This window comes from Orcinus orca, chromosome 3 (assembly GCF_937001465.1).
Source record: "Orcinus orca chromosome 3, mOrcOrc1.1, whole genome shotgun sequence".
Taxonomy (NCBI): domain Eukaryota; kingdom Metazoa; phylum Chordata; class Mammalia; order Artiodactyla; family Delphinidae; genus Orcinus; species Orcinus orca.
The window spans coordinates 109,663,552-109,690,928 of record NC_064561.1 but is presented as its reverse complement, the minus strand read 5'-3'; the positions used below and the strand labels follow the sequence as shown (position 1 = coordinate 109,690,928).

At 36.5% G+C, this 27,377-nt stretch overlaps 1 protein-coding gene across 9 annotated transcripts in view; it reads right to left on the bottom strand.

The window, feature by feature from the left end:
- The window catches only part of KIAA0825 (KIAA0825 ortholog), a 402,948-nt gene that overhangs the window by 76,897 nt on the left and 298,674 nt on the right, over positions 1–27,377 (bottom strand). For 2 of the 9 annotated variants that reach the window (XM_033401054.2, XM_049708409.1), the window contains exon 20: positions 17,135–19,476. The exons of 5 other annotated variants lie outside the window; for them this stretch is intronic. In XM_033401054.2, coding sequence (XP_033256945.1) covers positions 19,284–19,476 — 193 coding nt within the window. In that variant the 3' untranslated portion in view covers positions 17,135–19,283. Of the gene's footprint in view, positions 1–14,678; positions 14,803–17,134; positions 19,477–27,377 lie in introns of those variants that run through there. 2 more of the 9 variants (XM_049708411.1, XM_049708414.1) reach the window with 2 other exon arrangements.

Sequence of the window (27,377 nt, the reverse complement as noted above, 5' to 3'; positions counted from 1 at the left end):
CGGAAGCAACTTAAATGTCCACTGACAGAGGAATGGATAAAGAAGATGTGGTATATATATACAATGGAATAATACTCAGCTGTAAAAAAGAATGAAATAATGCCAGTTGCAGCAACATGGATGGACATAGAGATTATCATACTAAGTGAAGTCAGACAGAGAAAGACAAATATCATATGGTATCGCTTATATGTGGAATCTAAACAAAATGATACAAATGAACTTATTTACAAAACAGAAACAGACTCACAGACATAGAAAAGAAACTTATGGTTACCAAAGGGGAAATAAGGTGGAGGGATAAATTAGGAGTTTGGGATTAACAATACACAGTACTATATATAAAACAGATAACCAACAAGGACCTACCGTATGGCACAGGGAACTCTGTTCAATGTTATGTAACAACCTATAAGGGAAAAGAATCTGAAGCGGAATCTCTCTCTCTCTCTCTCTCTCTCTCTCTATATATATGTATATATGGAATCTGAAAAGAAATATATATATATATATGTATATATATGTAACTGAATCACTGTACTGTATACCTGAAAATAACACGATATTGTAAATCAACTATACTTCAATTAAAAAAAAAAGGAGTCAAGGTTGAAAGAAACATTGCCTAACATAGACGTCATCTATGTCATCAAAGACTAGGAAGGTCCCATGCATTGCAAACCTTCAGGATATTCAAATATAAAATCTCAAATGTCCTTGACCCACCACCAGGTGTTGCCACACTCATTTTCTTACTGCAAATCTGATTTTTATATATTTCTAAATTTAGTTTTAAATGGTCAAATAATTACATCAGACTTACAAATAATAACTCATGCAGTAATTAATATAGTCCACTCAGGGGAAAGAATAGTTTGAGGTTTTTTTTTTTTTTTTCTGATCTCATTTATGTTATTACTTTCATTGTCGCAAAAAGTTTGAGGTAGACTTGTAAAATTTTCCTGCTTGTTTACAGTACTAAAGTAAATTTCCTGAGTCATTTATTTCTCTCTTGCCTGTATAAAAATGTTGTATGATAAATATTCCAAGAAGAGTCTAATATCAATATTGGTCTTTTCTCCTAGAGTTTCTATTCCTTCTAGTTTTTAAGCTTGAATATCTTGGAGTTCTCTTAGAGTCTTGCTTTTCCAGCCACATATTTATGTTCACTGAGTCCTATGTACACTTCCTTTTCATTGTTTTGACTCTTTATTCCTAGCTGATTGCTAATTTCATTCAGATGTTGCTCTAATAATCTTCTCCACAAACTTTCTAAACTCACTTCCTATGATACTGTGGCAAGCCAAGCAAAGTCTCCTCCTTCATCGGAGATGTTTTGACTTGGGGCAGGGTGGTTGTAGGAGTCTGTATGGTTTTCTTTTGGCAGAGAAGACCTTTCAGCGGGGACGCTGGACCTGAGACCTGAATGATGAGAAGGACCAGCTGTTTGAAGAGTGGGAGGAGGAGAACTCCAGGGAAAGAGGGGAGCAAGTGAAAAGGCTGTGGTGGAGGTGTGAGCTTGGTGTATGTGAGCAAAGGAAGGCTGGCAAGGAGGATGTGGGGAGTGAGAAGAGATGGGGCCAGAGATGGGAGGGAAGCCAGATCACACGGGACCTCGCAGGAGTTTGTAGTTTTCCTAAGAATGCTGGAGTGTCATTGAGGGGTTTTAAGCAAGGAGATGACAGGATCTGATTTAATTTTTAAATAGTCACTCTGGTTGCTGATAGATTGGATGCTGTGGAAATGGAGTCAGGGGACACGCCAGGATATTCTTACCTCCTTCCTCTAAATTGCCCAAAAGTTCCTCTCTTACTGACTTGCCTATAAATAGATGTAGTCTTGTATTATTCCGTGTTAGGTATGCAGCACACAATTTTACCAAATGCTCTTTGAGGGACTCCATATCTTGGCCTCTGTGTCTTAGGACTCCTTTGTGCTTTCCATAGCATTTAGCCAAATGCTTTGTACCTGACAGGTATACAACAGATAGTAATTTTTTTTAAATTAATTTATTTATTTGGTGGTGTGGTGTCTTAGTTGTGTCAGGCAGGCTCCTTAGTTGCGGTACATGGGCTCCTTAGTTGTGGCATGTGAACTCTTCATCGTGGCATGTGGGATCTAGTTCCCTGACCAGGGATGCAACCCAGGTCCCCTGCATTGGGAGGGCAGAGTCTTATCCACTGTGCCGCCGGGGAAGTCCCGATAGTATAGTAATTGTTGATGGAGCCCTATTATATAAACTACCCATCCTACCAAAACAGAATATACTTGAGCAGGTATGAAAACAGGGCTTTTGAGTCTTCTGTATTCACTGAACCTCATTCCATGCCAACATCTAATAGAGTTCATCAACGTGACTGGAGCTAACCAAAAGTTTGTTGAAAATCATCAAATGCTACACTTAAGATATGAACATGTCATTGTGTGCAAATTTACCTTCAAAAGAAAAAAAAAGAAAGTAAACAACATTTGCACTCTAATGATATGCATACTGTAGTGTTTAGGAAGAAGTATATACCAATGGCTGCAACATATTTTGAAATGAATCAAAAAATAAGATGGATTCGATGGATGGGCAGAAAGATAGATGGATAGATGCAAAGGCAAGTATAGTAAAATGGCAGAATCAAAGTGATAGGTATATGGGTATTTAGTGTAAAATTATTTCAACTTTTCTGTACAGCTGTAATTTTTCATAGTAAAGTATGGTGAAAAATTAGCTGAAAGTGATAACTAAAAATATTATATTAACAAAATGATTAAGTTTATAGTCATTGTACTTCTATGTATCTGAGCTTTCAGGAAAACTTCTAATCCTTACATAGAACATATATTTAGTCTATTAATTTATGACTTTGAAAAGTGCCCCAACTTCATATTGGCTTTATAAATTAGAGCTCTGGTTATATTCACCTATATTTCCTAAATGATAGTTATGGCTCTGATAAAATTTTCTTATCTATACAATTCATAAAATAGAGTTCAGACATTAAATCATTGTTAAAATTGAGTATTTTGTGATACTTAGTGATAATAAAAATAATTATATTGTTACTTATTGGGCAGTATACTCTAACCATAGCACTTCATCATGAGTGAGAGCAAAAAGCACAATCAACTGAATATAGCAACAATCTCTCCCTGACTCACTCTCCCTCTCTCTCTCTTTCTCTCTCTCTCACTGCCCCATCTCCTCTTCTTCATCACTTTTTTTTCTGATGCAGAGAAACTGCACAGGGTAGGTAAGCATGGGACTTAAATAGGAGGGGAAATTATCAACATTAATGTAATAATATTAATATTCTATAACTATATTTGTCTTTTTTGAGAATGAAATTTCTAAAAACCTGAAGCACTCCTGTGCTACTGTATAACATAAAGATGAACAATTTTTCTCAATTTGCAAACTTTTGGGTTTCACCTTTCTTTAAGTTCTAGACAGTTTATTTTAATGTATTGCTTTTGTGAATGATTTCAATGGAAAAATCTGTTCTTTAGTTATTCTTTTAAAACGACAGAATGCACATTCTCACATTAACACCTTTTTACTCTAGGAAAAATGAATGGAATGCCTATCTGAAGCACACTTTTAACTTTCAGTTTGTATTGCTGACAGTTGATATCTTTGAAGGAGACTTGGAGTGGCAACACAAAAGTATCCCTGCTTCAGCTGGGCCAACCTGTGGATAATGTTTGAAGTCAGTGGAAGCTTTAAGTTTTTAAAAGCTCTGCCCAGGTGTCAAGAAATATGAGAAATGGGCTCAGAGTTGTGTGGAAATGAATAGGTTGCATGCATTTTAAGGCAGTCTTACAGGAACACATTGAGAGATCTGGCATCCTTAAAATTGAGCATATGTCCTATCAACATTCCTAGTACAAAGTATTTTGTTACTGCTTCTGTGCAATAAATAGCCCTGTGCAAAGGCACATCATTGAACCAAAGCATATGGAGGTGGCTATTCAGCAATTCTGAGCTATGCTGCAGCCTTACTCACCTTTTTTCTACACATTTGCCAATGGAAATTTCTGCTCTAGAAATTATACTGTAGCAAAAAAAAGAAGTATATGCATGAGGGTGGGTTCCATTTCTCAGTACATAGCAACATGAACCTGTGCTTTTGTCTGTTTCCTGAGACTACTGAATCAAAAAACATATGCACCTATGCTTTAAGGAAGCAGTAACTCTTTAAATTGCCCTTTATATTTATGAATACTTAATTACTTTATTTTGCCAAAACTTAAGTCATTAAAATCATCCTGAAGCTTGACTTAAATTTCAGAAGTAGCCTGCAAGTTGTATAATCTTTAACTATGTTCCATTCAACACATTTAAGAGATGTAAAAACTCACAAGTGATGATATAAAGGATAATTTACGCTTGCAATGCATTTTTGTCCAATTAATAGATTGCCTGTGTGTTGCATATTTTGCACGACAAAAGAGCAGAATATTAAACTGCCATTCATAATGAAAATGCACTTTGCAAATTAAAAGTGCCGAAACAGAAATTTTTCACCCTGTTTAGGAAATAAACAGTCCTTAACCAATTAAACTGCATTGTAATAATTCTATGATTTATTGCAAGTTGTTTAACTTTCAAAACTCGGCTAACCCATATTAAGGTCACAATCCATCATGTCTTGCTTGGAAAGCCAGCAAATAATGGCTGTTGTATTAGCTGCTTTTGATGATAGTATGAAAGAAGTATTAGCACTTGTCAACAAAACTGCTTACAACATAACATTAGCATGCATGGGCTGCTGTACCTATTTATTATTCTGGCAGCTTCACACATATTGTTACAAGCTTATAAAACATTTTGTCGGGTGGAAACCGAATGTACACTGTTTGGTTTTCTGATAGACTGGCAGCATAAATGTCTGGGCTGACTTAGTTTAGTTTAAGTGTAAATAGAGACACAAATTCTTCAACCTGTTCTCTTATTGATACTGAAAAGTGCTGAATTATTCAGCATCCAACTCTTCTGTTTGTGTCTATCACAGTTATCAATTACCCATCAGTCTTCTTGTCAAAACAGAATGGATTAATCTGGCTGAAAATAAGACAAATAAATGGATACTGTAACAGGGGTGTGGGGTTGCCAGACTGTCAAAGGGAAATCCAGGCAGTGACATTTGCCGTCAAAAATGGGATCTCTGGCTTAAGTGAGCAAATGATTCCCCTTTGTGAGCCAAGAATGCACTTAGCTCACCGTAAGTAAATTAATCTGCCTTCTTTGACTGCTAATGCATTAGCACTGAGGTAATAGTTCAGTTTCTAAAATTCCTTTATGTTTAAATAATTTTGGTCATTGTTATTATTCCTCACAGGAAATGCAGCTACATTCAGGTACTTTATCTTGACAAAGAGAGGGCTGCCTGGTAAATAAGTGGACCCATTTAACAGCGAAGTTATTGCTGATAGTTTTGTGCCACTTCATAGCTCTCAGCTGATGTGATACCAAGTAACTTTTGCACAGATGGCTGGTGGAACTCATCCAGCATCTGCAAAGTCCATCCCTGTTTTCTTTCCCAAACATTTTATTTGGAAATCTTGTTTGGCAAACTTCCTGAGACTCTGCCTAGCTGTTCAAAGTACATATTTCCAATCTATCTCATTTGGCCCTTCCATAAAAAAAGAGCCAGCAAAGTGCCTTCTTATTTGGCACAAAAATTGCAGCCACAGACTGAAGCAACTTTTAGGTTCCTGGCCAAAAATTTACAAGAATTTTATCTTAGATGCTTCCATACTGGACTGTTTTACATAGTCACCATTAACATCTGAAGCCTTCACATCATGACAGGATCAAAGCTCCCCAGTCTGTATCAACTGATAGCTTAACTTTGCTAAAAGTTCCCTCTTGTTCTCATTTTCCTTTGTATCCTAACCATCGTGGACATGGTTCTTACTTAGACTGAAGGGTGGTGAGTTATTTAAGAAGAGCTACCTGCTGGAAAATGGCTCCATCCACTTGATGATGAATGAACATATTACTTTTGAATGAATCATCATCTTTTTTTTTTTTCTTTTTCTTGTAGATCATGTAAAGAATTTTAAGCATTTAAAACAAAAACAAAACAAAACAAAAAAACCTTCCTATATATTTGGGGGGTTTGAAAGAGGTCACAATAATAATCAAATTCCAGGTGCAACTTCCATAATTCTCTTAAAGACTCTGACAGACTGGAAATTTCCATCTCACATTCCCAGAACATTACCTCAAGTTTCTCTTCAATGTAAATCAGTTTCCCAGAACTTCAACATTAAAAGGAAAGGTACTAATTGGCTTGGTCACAGCTCATCTTTGCTAAATCTCCTTTGTTTGGTAGATAATCTCAAAACTACCTCATAGAAGACAGCTATTTAAAATGTGCCAACACTGAACCTTCTCTTGAAATGAGGCAGTATTTTTGTTACCAATTTATTGTTTTACTTTATCTCTCTTGACCTTCTTCTTCTCTTCAATAAATAACTCTTTTATACGGAAAGGTAGCATTGTACAATTTTGCATGGCTCAAAAGTATTTTCAAAGTTTTAACATTTTTTTTCTAAAATTAATTCTTTGCAATACTAGCAACTAGGTTAACTGACAGGTGTGTATCACGACCTTATTTCCAAATTCCAGAAGTCATTTCCCATTCTTTGAGGAGCGTTTCAAAATGCATGCCTGCCATTTCAGGCCCAACTGTTTAGTCCCAGTCTAAACATTCTCTCCCAATGGTACCCTTTTACCAAAATCCCAGTCAGTGGCTAAGTCCTGAAGAGTCTGCCTTTACAATGTCTCTTCTGTTATCCTCCCTTCAATTACCACTATCACCATGCTTTTGCAGTCCCTACGGATTCATTCATACATTCATGCATGCACCAATTCATTTATTCAACAATTCTTTGAGTGCCTAACGTGACTGGGTTCTCTCTGCCTCTCCTTCCGACACCCCTCCCCCTCTGAAGTTCTGCCTTCAGCCTGAAATGCCCTCTTCTGCCAACCTACCCATTCTTGAAATTTCAGTTCAATGCAACCTCTTTGGGCATTTTTCTTATTCCTTCACCCATGTGTTATTTCTTACTTCTTCAAGTCTCTTGAGCATTTTACTATTTCCCTTATCACAACAGGGGAGAATTTCTATCTCAGTCTCTAACCGTGTGACTGTGGGCAAGTTATGTGCCCAACTGAAGCCTCAGTTTCTCCTCTAAAATTGGGGATATTATTACTCCATAAGGTGTGAGGTTAAATGAGATCATGCGTATCACATTCTTAGAACAATGCCTGCGAATATTCAATATCTTGCTTGTTATATTATTATCGTATGCAGCAGGGATTTACAAATGCCTGCTGTAACATTTGTATGTTGAGAGATAACAATTTTATTGCCTTTGGTGTTTCTGAGGGGCTTAAAAACTACATTTACACACTATCCCAGGTGGTGGACCAGGGCATCGCATTCTGGGCTGAACTCGCTGGCGCCAGGCTGCCTGTCTTCATATCCTGGCCCTTACCATTTACTAGCCCATTTTTTTTGGCGGAGGGCAGGGGCTGGTGGTGGTGAGGAAGTCAGGCAGTTAAAAGTTGCTATATCGAATGGATAGTTGTTAAGATTAGCTGAAAGTAAAATGTTTAGCAGTGCCTGGCTCATAGCAAGAATTCTATAAATGTAGCTTCGTCGTTATACTAGAGGGTTGTCAAAATGCTCCTTGACCCAATTCTATGTGGTGAGAAAGGGCCATCAAAGCGAATGCATAATTCCCTGAATTATTGTCACATCGTTCTAAAAGGCCTTCCTGAATAACACTTCTCCCAATCCCAGTCTATCTTGTATCTCCCAGACTGGCTAAAAACTGTCAAATTATATCACTCCCCAAACAGAGGGTGGTTCACATTCTCCATCTACTGGGACATCAACCTCTCTTTCCAGCTTGCAGGGTGCTCCGTTCTCCTCATTTTCGCCCTCAAGTGGACCGTTCATCTTCTAACACTTCAGTTACTGTCCTCCTGGGTCCGTAAACTCTCCCAGAGGCCACACTCTCTTTCTGGCCTTGCATCTTCTCTCATATTGATCACTTCCTTCCCTGCCCCATGTCTAGAAACATCCTCCCTATCTGCATCCATCTTTCTACATTTAAGATGCTTGCCTCTGCCACAGGCTTTCTGACTAACTTGCCCTCAAAGATCTATTGTCCAAATGCTCGAAGCATTTAGAGATGTTACCACACAATTTAGCTATCAGTTACAAATTGTCTTACAGCATTTGCCATGTGTTTGTTTGCCTCTCCAGATATATTTCACTATCTTTTCTGTTTCCTAGCTCATTCTCTTTTTGGCTAATCCACAAAGCTCTATGGACAATCTCCCTGGTCTCTCATGGTAACCATGCCAGTTGTCCTCCAACTGTCCTTGCTATTGGCCGAGTCTGTTTTTATGCACCAGGAAGAATTTGCCTTCTTTCGAAACGATAAGATTTTTCTGCCATTTCTTAGAACAAATGACATTTTTATTCTACAACCAGCCTTACCTGATTAAGGCAGCACTATGTTGTTTGGGAGAAGCATGGACTTTAAGGTATTAGCGTTTTAGGTTCGAGTCTTGGTTTCGCCACTTTCTAACTTGTGTGATCTTGAGCAAGTCACTTTTCTGAGCCTCAATTTTGTTCAGTATAAAAATACTAATACCTAGCTCACAGAAAAGGTATGAGGGTTATAGGAGATGAATAATAAAGTGCCTGACACATAACAGGGAGTGAAGTTTAGATACTTCACCCCATATTCATAATACCTACAGTCTATTCTTACTTGACATACACATTGACACAATCATGATTACTCTATAGATTAGTTTTTTTTTTCCGGTACTTATGCATCCATTTAACATCACTCACCAAATGATTAATTCCCTAGGAGTAGTATACATACTAATCTTAGTATCTGCAAATTTAACTAAGTGCTTTGTCATGAAACCTGTAGAAGCCAAACCTTACCAGTTGTTCAGAGCTGATTAACATTGTAACTTATCTTTCAAATGAAACACTGGTCTCTTTTCTCCCTCACATTTAAGGAAATTGAAGGCCAAAGGCTAAAATTCCCTTGGTTAAGGATAAAATGCAGAGGAATGGAACTACCGCGTACATGGCTTGCCTTCCAGTTTTTGAATTCTGGAAATGTATTCCAGGATAGTGGGGTAGGGTTTCACAGGATAGCTAATGAAAATTTCCTCTAGAGCAGTCACAGTTATCAAGCCAAAATGAGTCTCATAACTGAAATTACCTTCAAATTTTAATGAATCCCTCAGCAAACACTTGTTCTGGTCGGGTGTATCCAGACTTTGGTGGAGAAATGAGTGGTTTAAAACTGAAGACCTGCTTTAAGCAGAGTTTCTGAGTGGGGAAATCACAATAAAATATTGAATTCCTAGGTTTAAATGGGAAGCAAACTTGTACCTGCTTTTTTCTTTCTTTCTTTTCTTCTTTTGAGGACAGTCTAAATTGCTCAACCTAGGCTGTTTATTGTTTCTAGCTACAGATATTTTCCTCTTCCCTGGGGACAATCTAACCCTCTGGTTCAGAGTTAGCATGCAGGGATTAAACAACCTCTGTGGGCAAGATATCGAGCAGAGAAAGTTCAAAACTTTATAGGACTCATATATGACTGAAATAACAGTCTATCACATATAGTGGTGAAGACAGTTTCTAGCCTCACGGGTTTATCTTTGAGACTAGAAGAGGTCTTGAGAAACCACAATTCTTACCACTGGCTTTTAGGAGAAGGGTAGGCAGGGAATACTTCCCTCCTTCCTCTTTAAACTCTTATTTAAAGGCTGTTGAGAAGTTCTGACTCAGCAACTTTTCAAGTTTTTCAGTCCTTTAAAAAGGTTTACATGTGACCTCAGCTCTGCACAACACAGGCTTATAATCAGTCTTCTGTTTGGAAAACCAAAGCTTTAGAGAAACTGAGTGAATAATGCCACAATAATGGTATTTCAGCTCAACAATGAGATTTTCTCCCATACACACACACACACACACACACACACACACACACACACACACACACACACACACATGTACACACACACAGCCCCTGGGAACAATTCTCAGGAGCATTTTATTGTTTTGATGGGATAATAAAATATGAGGTTATCATAGTAACAGTAAGATACCTTTACTCCTTCTGGAAGGAAAATGTACAGCAAAATATTTTCCTAAGTGGCAAAGTGGACAAGAGCTCCTCTCCATCCTGTGTAGACAGTGTCTAGCCTTAGAAGAGGGATTCCCAGAGCGATAGTTTCACCCCACGTTGTGAAAGAGGTTAAAAATACATCTTTTGTCATAAGGTATTAGCACTGACAAGCTTATTATAGCAAACCAAGTCTCTTCCTCTACTCCTTCTCCCTGGGCTAATTTACCACATCTGAATTGGGTTTAGGGAGCAGGGCTAGGGCAGGTGGGATGCATATAGTAAGTCAGCAAATAAAACTCTGTAGAAATTCTCTTGAAGATGAAACTGCTCCATAATTATTTCTTTGTTTATTTTCACAGTGATTGTCACCTTTGTCCACAGACTATTCTAGTAGAAGTTTGTCATTATGATGATCAGTCCATTATAGCACATACACATAGCAGATATTAGTTATCTCATATAATGCCCATACTTGTTCTGTAAGTGAGGTATTAATGTTTTTACATCTGAGCAAAACTGAAGTGCAGAGAGGTTAAGTGACTTGCCCACAGTCACAAAGTTAGCAAGTAGAAAGACCAAGAGTCAAACCCAAAACTCTATGACACCACAGCCCATGCTCCCTCCACATGATGTCATGCTGCCTCAACTGGGTAAGGCTGGCTGTAGAATAAAGATGTCATTTATTCTAAGAAATGGCAGAAATAGTTTGGAAGGAAGGTGGAAGGAATTTAATCATTTTCTCTTGTTCATATTTTCACCTCTCTCCTATATATCTTTATTTTCCTCACCTATTCATTTTTCCCATCTTTATTGTCCCCATTTTTATAATTGAATAAATAAGAAGATTGGTTCTTGAGGTAGAAAATGGTGGCAAATGTGTGCAGTTTCCTACTTAGTGGAATATGGGGAAGCTCCTGAATGGCCCTGACTCAAAAAAACCCCCAAATTTCCCATTCACCTACCATAGTTGCTGAAATTCCCACTATTAGAGAGTCACTCCTTTGGCTTAAGTGTACTTTGTCTCTTAAAGTTAACTTTGCACATGACAATTTATCATGTTATTTACAACTTTTCCCAAGATTTATGCTACCAATGTAATCAATCACAGAAAATGAAACTTTTGTTTAGTAATAAAGCCGCATGAAAGGTTTAGACAAGCCCTTTGTAGCCAGAGAAGAGAACAAGTTCTTTGGGAAAGGAAAACTGAAAGGAGTAGATGCTGAAAGGAGTAGATGCTGAAAGGAACAGATGCTGGGAAGGGCATGGTACTCCGTGGAAAGCAATCTTAAAGTATGTCAGCCTTTTATTTAGGGTTGCGTGGATCTAGGGAGAAAGGAGGCATGTGCAGGCTTTTAAATAGGTTTAATTTCAGCTTACATGTCAGGAAGTCTTCCCTGACTCCCCAAGACCAGATTATGAGTACCTGCTCTGAGCATTTTAAAATATCTCTACTAAGATCTGTAAACAACTAATTTTGCTAATCACTGTCTGTCTGGCTCTATCACCAGATCATAAGTTCCTTGAGAGCATTCATTAATTCATTTGAGGAATATTTTTAATACCAGTGTAAAGTTCAGAAGGAAAACTATACAGATTTTAATATCCAAACTGTTGGAATTTTTTATCACTTTTTATTTGGAGATTGTGTGTAGCTTGAGTATAGAAAAAAAATCAAACACATGCTTCTACCTCGGGATTCTGGAGATGAGTAGATATTATGCAGTCACCTTTCAGTAGAAGGCTATGAACAGTTACTGGGATAATATAAAAGGGGATCATGAATATATTTAAGAAATGTTTCTGAGGTAAGGCAAAAATGTCTTAGGAGTTTTTCATTTATGCTAGGTTACTAAGAACATATTTCATAATCTCACTACTGACTTAAGAAATGTATAGATAGGTTCAAAATGTTCAAAGTGTAGAAGATTTTGAGACTCTAAAGAAAGAAACAAACACAAGAAATTGAACACGCAAGTGGAAGAACCAAAAACGAATGGATTTTAGTGTATTGCTAACTTGTAAAAGAGTACTGGGTGAGAAGCAACTTGACAATGATTGTTTAGAATCAATAACCCTTCCAAAGGAAAAGTTAAGAAGCAAACAATGAAAGCCCCTCAAACAGAAGGTTTTTTGAGAATTTGTCAGCTCATTACCTTGTTTGAATTATAAAATTGCTTCTTTGTCCTGATCAGAAAAATCCTGATATGACATAAGCCCCTGCTGGCCAAATTCTGTCACATGATCCCATAATGTCATTAGTAATCATTGGGTAAATCATCATGGCCATTAACACATGGAAATAGATTTGCCTACTGGAAGGGTTATCAGTGGATAACAGTGCATAGACCAAAGCCCTGTAACCTGTTGCAGCTCTAAACTATGGCATGCACTTGGGGCCACTCACATAGTAATTCCTGGCACCTCATCACTTGCTATAATGCAGAATATAGTAGAAAATGGGTCTCAATCCACGGACTCCATTATTGGAGGGTGTGGGGAGTTTCTGACTGGCAGAAAGTCTTTGCTGCAACGTGGATTTACCTCTAAGGAAGCCCATGGGTGCGGGCCTGGCAGCCTTGCTCAGCCCGGTGCACTAACGAACCGTGCGCTAGTTGTTTTCCCTCTGTTAAATAAATCCGGCAGGGGTTATGAAGATGCTTTTAAGATTTCTGTTTTACTTCCTTAAATAAAACTACAATTTCAATCTGCTATGAACCATGGACATTGCCATTCTCTAGGTCAAAAAAATGGTTGAGTATCAGCAGTTCTATAAGATTTGACCTAATTGTTAAATGGTCATGCAGATTTGGTACTACAGTGTAACTGGGAAGAAAGCAAGAATTCAAATATGAACACTAAATGCCTTGTTCCTTTCAAAGGAAGTCCTATCCGGTTAAAAGAGAAGGCAAATTCCTATTAGCTGCAATTATTATTTGGGGAATTTCTAATCACAAGGTGCTGTGAAGTATACACAATATACAGAACATTACCCTTGAGGAATTTATCATCTGTATGTGAGGATTTGGCTAAATATAGATCAAAAATAGTGTTTCCACTTTCTACACAGCAAACAAAAATGCTTTATTGTAAAGTGCAACTAATCTCTCATAAACTATACTGATGCCAGTACCACACATACCCAGAAATATCACTTACTGACCTTATTTTTAATGCACATCCACCCCCCCTCCAAAACACACACACCCACACACACCCCCACACACACACACACAACTCAACTATATTAGTTTTCTTTCCAGGACTGGCGACGTAACTTGTAGGAATAATGCGAGGTCCCTTGTTAAAAAATGATTATGAATTTTGAGATGACGCCAGAAGAGCATTAAACTGGGGCCCTTCTCTCATGGAAACCTGTGGAACCACCCAGGTTGCATGCCCACGAAACCAACCTTGCTTCTTTCTGTTTCTCATACGTGCCAGGCTCATTCCCACACCAGGGCTTTGGTACTTGCTATTCTCTCTGCTTGGAAAGCTCTTCTCATGGCTAAGGTCTCGGCAAAAACACGTCCTCCTCAGAGCGGTCTTTCTTTACAACCCCTACCTAAAGAAGCTCCTTCTTTTGTCACTCTCTGAATACTACTTTGCTTTCTTTCCAATACTTTGCTCTGTTATTTTCCTGCTAATTTATTTATTGACTTATTTATGGTCTCGTTTCCCTCCACTGGGATGTACACTCCACAATAGAAGTGATTTTATCTTGCTTTACTTCCTCTTGTTTGCATCGTTCCTCAAATAGTACTTGGTACATAGTAGATGTCCCCTAAATAAGTTTTTGATGAATAAATGAACAAACTAGGTTATTTACAAAATATTTCTAATGTGTAAAAAAGTTTCACTGGTCTTCAACTTTTTGTATGTCCCCAAAGACACAGCTAACACACACATGCATCCAAACGGAAGAATGATCCAATGAGTGAAATTCAAAACTTCAGCCAATGCAATGCATCAAAAACGGAACATCCATTCAGCTGTGATTACTAAGAGATTTATCTTTAGAAATCATATTGCATTCTAAAGGTCAACCTGCTTTTAGAGTTAATTCTGCTAGGGATCTCATAACTTAAAATTATTATGTAAACTGTTATGTAAAATTGTTATGTTAAGTAAAAGTGAAGAGTAGGCATATATTAAAATGTTGACAGGAAACATCTCACAAAGTAATTTCTAAGAAAATATGGTAATTCTTAATTGCAATTGTGCCTACTGCCGATAATAGAATATAATTATTAAGACATTGTTAAACATTTTATTAGAAAACTGAATGTAGCTATACTTTTTTCACAAGCTATTATTGACTTCAGAGTAGTTAAATAACAAAAAAAAAATCAAAATAATTACAAAAGGTCACAAAAATTAAGACTTTGAGCCTGTAAAGGAATTGCTATCATGCTATCATGAAAGTATCCTTGGTTGAATTAACCTGAAGCTCATGTTAGATTACAAAGCCTCCCATAAAATACTTATTTAATTGTATCTTTTAAATTTAAAAGTCAAAGATAATGGCCCCCTAAGTCTTGGTTTTGCTTTTCATGGCCCAACTGGTTCTGGCTGGCGAGTTGATAATGCATGCAAATCATCTTTTCTGGTTGATTTCATAGTTTCCAGCTACAACTAGAAATTAACAAAACAACTTATAAGTACTGACTGTTGAAGACTTTTCTACATATCCAACGAGATACGCAATGCAAGTTAAATAGGAGAGCATTTGCAATTTAAAATATAATTTTCCATAATGAAAATGTAAAGCAGTCATTCTGTTTCATTCAGCATGTCAGGTTAGGAATCCCCGTGAAGCTATATTGAAGCAAAGACTAGATTAATAATTTAATTTGGTTCAGAACTATGCAATGGGGCACCACAACCTTTTATTCTGTAACCAGCTGCTGACCCTAATATGGATGAACCAATTAGACATCTCTATTTAATTGTTGGGTGACCCATCTAAAACTCACTAGGAATTTTCATTTTAAACAACACTTAAAGACTCCTAGTTACCCCCCTGGTGGAGGTGGTTGATTTGATAGAAGCACACAAAGGAGTCCAGCAAACGGGAGAAAAAACTGCAAGATCATTTTAGACTGTGTTCTGTAAAAGAACATCTTAATATAATGAGCCTTTTTTCAGTCTCCCTTGGCGGAGCATCAGCCCTCTCAGATAACCCCACACAAAGCAAATACCATTCGTCTGAAGTTACATTTGCTCCCTGTTATCACAACTTATGCCACTTAATTCATTATTCAACGAATTCACTTTCTTGTTTATTAGATGCAAGGTAGCCGCTTATCCCTAAAGGCCATGTATGCAAAAGACTGCTTGTAATCCTGTCACTTCAAACCTCTCTAGGCTTTTATACTGCTTCAAGAATTAGGAGGAAAGAAGCAAACAATTTAGATTTATTCCTGATGATATTAAATCTGTACATGATGAAAGAAATAAGAAAGAAATGTGAACCTGAAGTTTGTTGATTTGGAAAGTGGCTTCAGATGTTATCTTTACGTGTAAAAGTTAGTACATTCACTCGTTTCCCATAATAAACACCTAGAATTAGTCTTCCTACATGAAAAGGGAATAAATTAATTAAATGCATTTTTCTTGGGTACAGGTTATCTGCGAAAAAGGTAATATATCTCATCAACTGCATTTCAAAGACGCAGGCTAGCTCAACCATTCACGTGCTTAAGACAGATATTAACATACTTTAAAATCTGATATCTGATCTGTCAAGGTTTTGGGGTACCATTCTTTAAGTATATTTAATATTGGATTAAAAAGTGCAATGAAAATGTTTTTTTTCAACATGGGTAATTCAAGATTCTTTTTGGTAGTCAATAACAAGATATGATAAATATATTCTGCATAATATGATATAACTATTTGAACTGTTCACACAACATAATATTAATGGTCAGAGATATTTCAAGTTGATTCAGTAATCTTATGCTATTAAAATTATTAAAATGTAAATGAATTACTGAATTAAACAACTTTCACTGCACTCTTAGCACAATTAATATTGTATAAAATTATCTGCATAATTATACACAGTATGTTTACATAAAACATCCAGGAAAAAGGTACAAATCAGAGGCTGAGTATAAAATATTTTAAGCTGTGTGCTGAAGTCTTCTAAATATGGAAATCTAAGTGGTTGTTTAGTACTGGTGCTTGATGTAACTGCAGACAGTTCTAAATTTTATGCTTTACTTATTTAAATGCTAAATAACCCTATACTTATTTTTTAAATTCTTATAAATATATATGATTTATAAAATGTATCTAGACTGAATGTGTTTTAAACCTCTGTGCATTATACACAAAATTATGGGCATTTATTTCCTTCAATTAATTTACATTATGGGCTAACTACTTGAGATTCAACATTAGTTCATCAACAAAAGCCACAGAGGACATGTTAATGCAGCGTATATATACAGCTATGACTAGGACAAAAGACTCGACATCCCCAGAAAATAGGAACCATTTATAGGGAACCTCATTTTATGAATAGAGTTGTGACTAATAAAATGATTTGTACAGAATTACCTGCAACTATTCTAAGGAAGGAAATACACTTGAAAATTCACATATCGAGTAACTGTGGATATTACTGTAGTTATTGCCATTCTTCCAAAACATCAGTCATAGTAATATAGGGATGAACAAATTGATTCACCTGAATAATTAACCTTACCACAGCATAACTACCTTAGGTGCAGATTAATGTTTCCTCTTCAGCTTAAGACATAAACCTACCAGAGAAATCACACTCATTAAATATACTGCAAAAATCAATTGTTTTCTGCCACTCTGAGGAATTAATATAACAACTAAGTTGTGCAGTGTTTTTAAAAGCTTATGTTCATCTGTGCCGATTAAACAAAAACAACAAAATAGAACAAAATGAAATTAACAAAGAGTGCTAATAAAATACAACTTTTCTGTTGATATCTTATATAACTTTATTCATTATTGTACAACTTTTGGTTTTTTACATGTGGGAGATTTAAAAAGTCACTCAGTGATTTTTATAGTGCAACCGTATGCTAGATAAAGATATTTAAGCTGTCAGTATAAACTGCTTCTGTTTTCATTTTGCATTTAATTTCAATGCCAGACTCAAGGCATAAATTTTTCATCACCTGCAATGCTATGAATAAAAGATTAAAAAAAGAACTGAGAAGAAATTCTAACACATGCGGTGCATGCAGCACATTGTGCAGACGTAGTATTCATAACTAGATGTTTAATTTCCATCTTTTTTTTTTTTAACGTCAGGAACATTATTATTTGAGTTAATACATCATGGAGCTAATTTCCAGTATTTCAGCTTTGCAGAGTTTAAGTTTACCTAGTTTGGGCCAAATAGGCCATTCATTCCACTTGAAATCTGAAGTATACACCCTAGGATTTACACGCTACTTTGTTAGCACCGCTGGATTCTATTACTCTCGTATTTCTAGAAAGGGAATATTTCAACATCATATATTTTTGTTTTATTCCATGAAATAGCATGTACATTAACCTTGCCTGAAAGTTCAAAGAACTGAGAATTACAGAAACGATCCCACCTAATATCAGTTCCTCATTAAGGCTTGCTTCGTGTTCTCAGCCGAAAGATATAATCAATCCCAAGAGGCAAAGTTATGAGCTCAGTGTTAAGGCATTTTTTTATTTAGTACTTAGGACTGTTTTCTGTAGCACAATGCATCTTCATTGTCACTTTATTAGCCTCCAAAGGACACACACACCAGAACAATTTCTAATTCTTGCCAATAGACTCTTAGTGAGCAAGAGATATGCAACAGCTCTTCCTAATCTCATCAGGAGGGCCTTGGCTTTATTAGCCTTTTCATTCTGAAACCTCACTTTCTCAGGGCAGTCAAGAACCTGTTGAGGACGCCAGGCCTGTTGGGGACAGCAAGAGTTAGTCCCTCAGATGTCAGTGACATCTAATAACATCTAGCTTAATGTCTTTGGCTCTAATTACTCATACTAATTTTTTACGGTTATTGAAATTCAATCTAGGGAAAGCTTTGGAAAAAAAATAAGCCAAACCATGTTCTGCTACATTATTATCAGTGGTATCCAATTAGCTCAGTTGATTAGCTGATAGTGCTAATGAGACCTAGATCATTGGCTCAATTCCAGGGTAGCCACTTAGTTTTACTTTGTTCGATAGTCACAGACAGATACCTCGTTTTACCCAGGTGTCTTAAGTGCTACTGGTCACCAAAATAACCGAATGAGAGAGTAAGAATGAATCAGTGCAAACCCGTCCCTACAACTAGGCTCTAGAGGGCATCGGTATCACCTTTGCGATGATCGTACAAAAATAAGTATTTTAATAAAAGAAAACTCTTTTTGGCTTATTGTTTATCACTGTAAAGCAAGCACTTTATATCTTCAAAACATTAATGGGCTTTAATTAGCTAGACTTTATAACGTCTCTATGATGTTGGCAAGTTTAATTAAACTTACTTTACAGATGACAAAGCTTAAACTGAGAGATTGAGTCACTTGTCTGAGGTCACATAAAATGTCAGGGGCATTTCTCAGATAAGAATCCCTGTCTTCTGTATCTCATTCCATCATATTACCCATGAGACTGCTCTGCCTCTATGGAAACATCCTAAAGTCACAGTAACATGTCACTATATTATCACATTATTTTTCATTATGCCAGAAGACACAAGCTTAGTGAAAAGACATGGTGAGGCAAGGATTACAGATGTATCTCCTTTTAAGCAACATAAATGTATGGAAATTTGGATTTGTTGAACAGATAAATTAGAGGGTGTCATGTATCACTTAGTCTATGCTACCTCACATTGCTATTAACCACTTTTTTTTTGCATGCCCTAACTTCCCAACTAGACAGCACAGAGACCAGATCATGTCTTGCATCGCTTTGAATCGGTAGCAGGTATTAATAAATATTTATTCATGACAATGGCATTTGACTGGAGGGGGACAGGAGAATATAAGACTTCATACGCTATGGGAATGGTAAAATAGGGAGGGAGAGAGGCTTCATGATGGTGGGCAGGGGTGGATTTTTCCCGTTGAACTTCTGTCATTATGGCAATTCTATTTTAATATATTATAAGCAAAAGCTTTATAAGAACACCTAACACATATCCCGGATAGCCCACATGAAGAGGATCTAGAGAGATTACACAATTAAGGAAAATTCTTGCCAAGGGTGGAATGCTTAGCATCAGGGAGAGGAGGCAAGTTGATGCAGCTGTGGAAGGTAGAGGCTTCACTTTGCAACCCCACAGCATCCTGTCAATAGGGAAATGGTGTTGTGAGATTAGTTGCTCAGTATTACAGAAGAGAAAAACACACAATGGCGGGGCAGCGGGGAGGACAATAACCATTTTCCATTTTATAAAATGATTATTCATAAGACGTTTTAAAGTTGTGTGCTCTTCTCATGACTGAAGTGATCGTAAGTTAAAACTGATTTACTAGCAAGTTTCAAAAATACGGCAATTTTGTGAGTTAAAGTATGCCTGTAAAGATTTTCCTCCCCTTGGGTAGCTGACTTGGATTTGATTCTCTTAGTAAGGATCAAGTCAAGAACTATTGAGGTTGCTTTGTAACATGAGGAACTGTTTTGGAAATAGGTCTTAACACCTATGTGATCTAAGAAGGAAATGGCAGCAAACTCAAGGTATAATGTGCATATTCCTCGGACATGGGCCAATCCAAGTTTTTCATTTCAATACAGTCATCTTCTTCCTGTTCATGTCTCTCTATCATTACATCTCTGGTTATTGGACTCTTTCAAAGAACAGCCTTTTGGAGCCAATGGAATGGTCTTATCACTAACTCCCATAGTGGTTAGGGATAATCACTTTTTTATCTTATATATGAATAATCTGCACAAGATTATTAGAAAATATAAATTCATTTCTCAACCTTGTTAAAAACTAGAAAAAATTAAAGTCACTTAGCGCTTATTCTCAGGTGAAATATAGCATTCACTTTCATGCTACACAGATTTACAGTAAAATTACATGGTCAATATAGTTCAATTTTCACCTTCTGATTTTTAAAATAATATTAATGAATTAGAGCTTTATACTATTTGAGCTTTGAGACTTCCTTAATGTGTAAGAAAATGTACTAAACACTAGTATTTCAGGGATGGTTTCTTCCTACCGCATTTGGATTTATTAACCTAGGAAGATTCCAGGTCCATGAACCCCTTGAAAGCATATGCACATTTGGAGGGGTATATGCATTTGTTGCATGTTTCTAGGCAGAGAGCTTTTCTTAGAACTTCAAAGGAGTTCTTGTTTCAAAAACAGATGTACTACTGTACATCTTCATCTTGTGTTTGCTTTTAAGAAGTTAATATTTATCTCTTTATAATACTGAAAGATACCTATATGTATACATACATGTATTCAGTGTAATTTCTTTATGAATTAGCAGGATACTCAAATGAGTTTAAGATGCTAGAATTGATGGAGTGCTTCCCAGAACTTCTGCTGCCTGTGTCCTTGTCCCCATGGTGAGTCACAGCCACCCCCCGCCTCTGCAGGAGACCCTCCAACACTAGCAGCTGTGTGGCTGACAGGGTGTTGGTGCTCCGGCCGGGCGTCAGGCCTGTGCCTCTGAGGTGGGAGAGCCGAGTTCAGGATATTGGTCCACAAGAGACTTCCCAACTCTACATAATATCAAACGGCGAAAGCTCTCCCAGAGATCTCCGTCTCAACGCTAAGACCCAGCTCCACTCAATGGCCAGTAAACTCCAGTGCTGGACGCCCCATGCCAAATAAATAGCAAGACAGGAACACAACCCCACCCATTAGCAGAGAGGATGCCTAAAATCATAATAAGGTCACAGACACCCCAAAACACACCACCGGATGCAGTCCTGGCCACCAGAAAGACAAGATCCAGCCTCATCCACCAGAACACAGGCACCAGTCCCCTTTACCAGGAAGCCTACACAACCCACTGTACCAACCTTAGCCACTGGGGGCAGACACCAAAAACAATGGGAACTACGAACCTGCAGCCTGCGAAAAGGAGACCCCAAACACAGCAAGATAACAAAATGAGAAGACAGAGAGACACACAGTAGGTGAAGGAGCAAGGTAAAAACCCACCAGACCAAACATATGAAGAGGAAATAGGCAGTCTATCTGAAAAAGAATTCAGAGTAATGATAGTAAAGATGATCCGAAATCTTGGAAACAAAATGGAGAAAATACAAGAAACATGTAACAAGGACCTAGAAGAACTAAAGAGCAAACAAACAATGATGAACAACACAATAAATGAAATTAAAAATTCCCTAGAAGGAATCAATAGCAGAATAACTGAGATAGAAGAATGGATAAGTGACCTGGAAGATAAAATAGTGGAAATAACTACCACAGAGCAGAATAAAGAAAAAAGGATGTAAAGAATTGAGGACAGTCTCAGAGACCTCTGGGACAACATTAAATGCACCAACATTCGAGTTATAGGGGTCCCAGAAGAAGAAGAGAAAAGGAAAGGACTGAGAAAATATTTGAAGAGATTATAGTTGAAAACTTCCCTAATATGGGAAAGGAAATAGTTATTCAAGTCCAGAAAGCACAGAGAGTCCCATACAGGATAAATCCAAGAAGAAACATGCCAAGACACATAATAATCAAACTATCAAAAATTAAATACAAAGAAAAAATATTAAAAGCAGCAAGGGAAAAACAACAAATAACATACAAGGGAATCCCCATAAGGTTAACTAGAGGGGTGGGATAGGGAGGGTGGGAAGGAGATGCAAGAGGGAGGAGATATGGGGATATATGTATATGTATAGCTGATTCACTCTGTTATAAAGCAGAAACTAACACACCATTGTAAAGTAATTATACTCCAATAAAGGTGTTTTAAAAATAAAATTAAAAAATGAAAATTAAAAGAAAATAAAAATTTTATATGAGATGCAGTTAATCAAGAATGATTAGGAGAAATAAAAATTAGGAAAATAAATACCATTGTAAAGTAATTATACTCCAATAAAGATGTTAAATAAAAAATAAAATTAAAAATGAAAATTAAAAGAAAATAAAAATTTTATATGAGATGTAGTTAATCAAGAATGATTAGGAGAGATAAAAATATGACCAAGGCAATGATTTAGACTATTAAAGAAAGAACATTTATGATAAAAAAAATAAATAAAATGCTAGAATTTGTTTCTAATAATGAAAAAGCAAGGAAAGCAACACACATGACAACTAAGAAAATTTACGCTAATTATAATATTTCTATACTAAGCACTGGAAGAGATTAACAGAGGCAGTTAAAGAAATGTCTTCCCTTGAGATATTTGAGCTATAAATAAATCCTCTTTCTAAGAGATATTAGGTGTAGTTCTTCCTAGGAAGTAGTGTGCTAGACTAGAAATCTTGGGGTCCTTTCCAGGTTTATACTTTCTTCATTATGTGCTTCTAGGCAATGTAAAATAACTATTTTTATTCATTGTCAATCAAACAGATCACTTAGACACATGCTATGCTTAGCTAACCTGTCTTTTAAAAAGGAAACCTATTTTGAACCAAAACACCCTAATCACACACACAAACAGACACAGAGGATGAGAAGAGAGAGAACTGGGTTCTCTTTAGATTTATATCATCAATTCACTGAGTTCTCAAAAGCAAGTTAATCTTGCCCCAAACCCTTGAAATATATATATATTTTTTACTCCCAATTGCCTCAAATACAGAAAGTTGGATTTGAGATTCTTAGTCCCTATTCCAGGTTTATGCAAACAAAATTGCTTGAGAAGGGCCCCGGGAATCTACAGTGTAACAAGTGGTCCAATACACCCATGATCACGCAATTTCAGCAAAGCTGGAAGGATGTGATATACTTAGCCCTTTAAGATTTTGGGATTTTGGCTAGTTGGTATGTGGTTCCTTTCTTCTGAAGATCTTCAACATATTATGTAACTCCCTGAAATCAATTTCACCTAGAGGCTGGGAGAATAATTCCAATCATGAAAGGAATTGTTGGTGAATATGCAACACAGCATTCAAGGAGTTAATTCAAAATTCTATTGTCGGGCTTCCCTCGTGGCGCAGTGGTTGAGGATCTGCCTGCTAATGCAGGGGACACGGGTTCGAGCCCTGGTCTGGGAGGATCCCACATGCCGCGGAGCAACTAGGCCCGTGAGCCACAACTACTGAGTCTGTGCGTCTGGAGCCTGTGCTCCGCAACAAGAGAGGCCGCAATAGTGAGAGGCGCGCACACCGCGATGAAGAGTGGCCCCCGCTTGCCACAATTAGAGAAAGCCCTTGCACAGAAACAAAGACGCAACACGGCAAAAATAAATTAATTAATTAAGAGTTAGGACTTCAACATATTCATTAAAAAAAAATTCTATTGGCAAGAAATATAGAGGAATGGGAACATGTGTATGATATTAAAAATAACAGCTTTCCTTATTGTCCTTTAAAAATCAGTACTGATTTCAAAAAGCATTGATAAGCACAGGGTCAAAATGTTTTTTCAGTCATACTCTTGGGGATCCATTAATATATTCTTCTGGACAACTGGTTCTATTCAGATCTCACAAAAAAGGCTTTTAATTCAAAAGGGGAAGGGCAAGGTATTGGTGGAAAATTGTAAAAGGTTTATGTCTTTTTTTTGTTTTGTTTTGATTAACAAAATTGAGAGCCAAGACAACTTCTGTTTCTAATCATGTTTCTATTAACTTAGACCTTTTTTTCCCCAACCTGAAAGTGTGGGGCAAAATCTCTACAGAGTCATTTGCCCATATAACAATGCCACTTGGAGAATAGATCTATGACCAAAAACATTGTTAACAATGGACATTTTTGCCTTGGGTATGAGACCCAGTAACATCATAGTATATTTTAAATAACGTAAGCTTATATATAAAGGAGTAAATATAAATACAGGAGTAAATGCAAAGATAATGACACATCTATTGACAAACACCAGAGTTTCCCAATCAACAGGAAGTGACTGCAGGTTTAGCAACTAATCTACAAAACAATGTCAAAAATATGAGTGGTAACCTAATAATGAGAATATACCTTTCTTAGGTTTCTAAAAGGTAATGCCTAGACATACTGATGTATTTCTAGATTTTTGTTCATAGAGGAAATGCTACAGAATGAATGGCGGTCACTGCACATCAGAGGGCTGCTTTACTGTAAAGGGAAGCCCATGCAGCCATTTTGGTGTAATCTTGCACAGCTCAGTTGGTAGCTCCATGCTGACTGGTGTGTAAATTCCATTATTATTTAAAGTAAAATGCTGAATTGTTAATGTAAATTCAACTGCCCCTTTTTTGTTAAGTAAGCAGATTTACTTTTGGCCGACCCCAGGGAATAGCTTTAAATTTCGTTGGGTAGCTAAGTGATTTTCATTTGGGGCATATGTGAACATTTTTTAAAAAGAATTCCTGCAGATACAGAATTGATACTTGGAGTTTCTTCTAAATTTTATGTGCCAACTTATTTAAATTATTAAGATTGAACTAGCTTTTGATCTCAGACCATCATTTTATAATCATTTTATCAATAACAGAAGCTCAGCTTTACTATTTCTTCACAATAATTTCGTTATGCTCCAAATTCAAGATTCATACTTTTAGTGACTCTGAAGTGATTATCTTCTCAATTAATTATTCGTAAGCCTCTAGGCTTATCAGTATGGTGAATTTTAGAATGCCCCCAGTAAGAATGTAAAATCACTCCTGAAACACACAGTATATATTATAACACTACTGTTAAACAATCAGCTAAGTTTCAGGGCGACTAAAATGTTTTCCAGTGCTCTCCATGTTGATTTCTAGTAGTATTCCCATCAATGATATATTAGCAAACTAGTAACTTAGTGATTTAGACTGATGAACATGACTTTTTTTGAAGTTTCTGTTATACAATAAATTATTTTTAAACACAATTTTTGGGTAGTTCATTTATTTAAATGACTCCTAAACCTTGGGAAAGATTAAGAATAAAGTTTTATGTCAGCTTCATTTTTAATGGTTTTCTGGTGTCTTTCTTCTATGGTAATCTAATTTATATTATCTTTAAAATCTATCATACAAATATATTACCAGACACAATTATTCTAAGTAGTAGCATTACTATTATTTTTATATTTATACTTATTTATTCAAGTCACTCAGCATGCTATTAATGGACCATGTAGTTAGAAATCCTAATTTGTTCTTATGACTTATAATTAGTTTAAATAAATGTTAAATACAAAGTATTTTGAAGTTTATAAAAATTATTTTTTGTGTGTGTTACATCCATGTCCGTAGATATAAAAAAAAAAAGATTTTCTTTCTTTCATAATATACTATAATATGGTTACAAGTGCATTGAAATTCATCTTGTTAGAATGGTAGTAATATATCCCACTAGGACTACTGTTCCTAGTAGCAATTTAAAATAATTATTGTGAGACTTGATGCTAGACATCAGGTTTGCAATAGAATTACAATGAGGGAAGTGTATTAGAGACAAAACATTGCTGGAAGAAAACTTCATAATGGCGCAATTTGGAACTAAGCCTCAATTTTACAGTAATAGATTCTCTTTATGATGGCACAAAGGAGTGAATGCACTTAGCAAATTTAAATCTATTATTAGTCACACTTTGTGGATTGCAGTACAAAAAGGAGAAAAGAAATTAGCTTTTTAAGTATGTTCTTATATAAAACAGGTTCTAGTAAGAACAGTCTTATAGAAAAACCTCCTTGCTACACTGCAGAAGTACTGGCAGTCCCTATAACAGCAGGGGGTTGTCCAGGTTTAAAAGTCTTTCCAAAATAGTTCTGAGGTCTCTGATTTCAAATCATAAATTTCTGAAGTCAGGAGACATTCAACATCAGTACATTTCTTGTTTACAGAAATACAGTATAGAACAAGAAAGACAGGTAATTTGGTCTTCGCTGCTTACTGCAACCTCTCTCCTCTCACAACTAAAGATGTGTCTTTAGTTCACATGGCTACTATACCGGCCTTTAACGTGATTTCAATTACAGTAAGAGAACTCAACAGCGTTAGGCCAGTATGATTTGGCACTCGTCTGTGTAAAAGGAGTTTCAATAGGCAATTTTGCAAAGGAAACCAACAGCAAGAATTCAGTAGGTACTTTTAATATAAAATCAAAACACTAATAATCCAAGCTTCCATTTTCAAGTTAAGTGAAACCTTATAGCTTTGTTTTAATTATGATCCATTTTTCCTATTTCATCCTAAAATAATACTGAGTAGAATATCTGACAATAGTACAATTTAGTTTTAAAATAACATATAATATTTCCATCATGTTATTGATTGGATACATAGGAATGCGGCTGTAATCCTTAAGAAATGTGAAACAAAATTCTTATCTGAGATGTTTCACATAAGTATTTATCTGTGGAAAAGAGTAGAATCACCCGGTTGAATTGAGAAAGGTTAACCATACACACAAAAAATTAATGTTGGTAGATTGATGGGACAAGAAAGCAAGGGCAAAAAATGAATGGTCACCCATAAAATAAAGTCCTACACAACCCAAATGGGGCAGATATAAATAAAATTAAACGGTCCAAAGACTTTGCTAAAAACAGCATTTTCTTATAAATTATTCACATTTACTGCCCATATTAACACTTAATATTGCTTTCCTATGATTTGTTTTTGCTCTGTAGCTGCCTCTGTTTAATAATTCGAGTACACTTTTATCCTACCGGGCTCCAGTTAACAGTTTATACATAGGCTCATGCCTGCCAGCATTCAATTAATCCCTAAAATACATACTCTCGGTCTTTCACTTCAAAGACATCACCCTCTCCAAGTTTTCCTCCCACTTCTCAGTCTTCAGTATGTGGTATATACCTCAGCTTTGGGTCTTATCTTTCCTTCTACATACTCATCCATTCCCACAGCTTCAGTTAACATTTATGTGCTGATGACTCAAATCTATCTCTTTACTGAGCTCCAGACCCATACACCCATCTCCTACTGAGTATCCATCTCTCCTCAGGTACTCCATAGGCATCTCAAACTTAGGGTGCCCCAAAATGAATCTGGCATCTACTCTCTCCCTGAACCCAAATCTATTTTTTCCCACGTGTTGTTCATCTTAGTTAAGCATTTACTCAGCTGCCCAAGCCTGAAAACTGTATATCATCCTGGAAACATCTC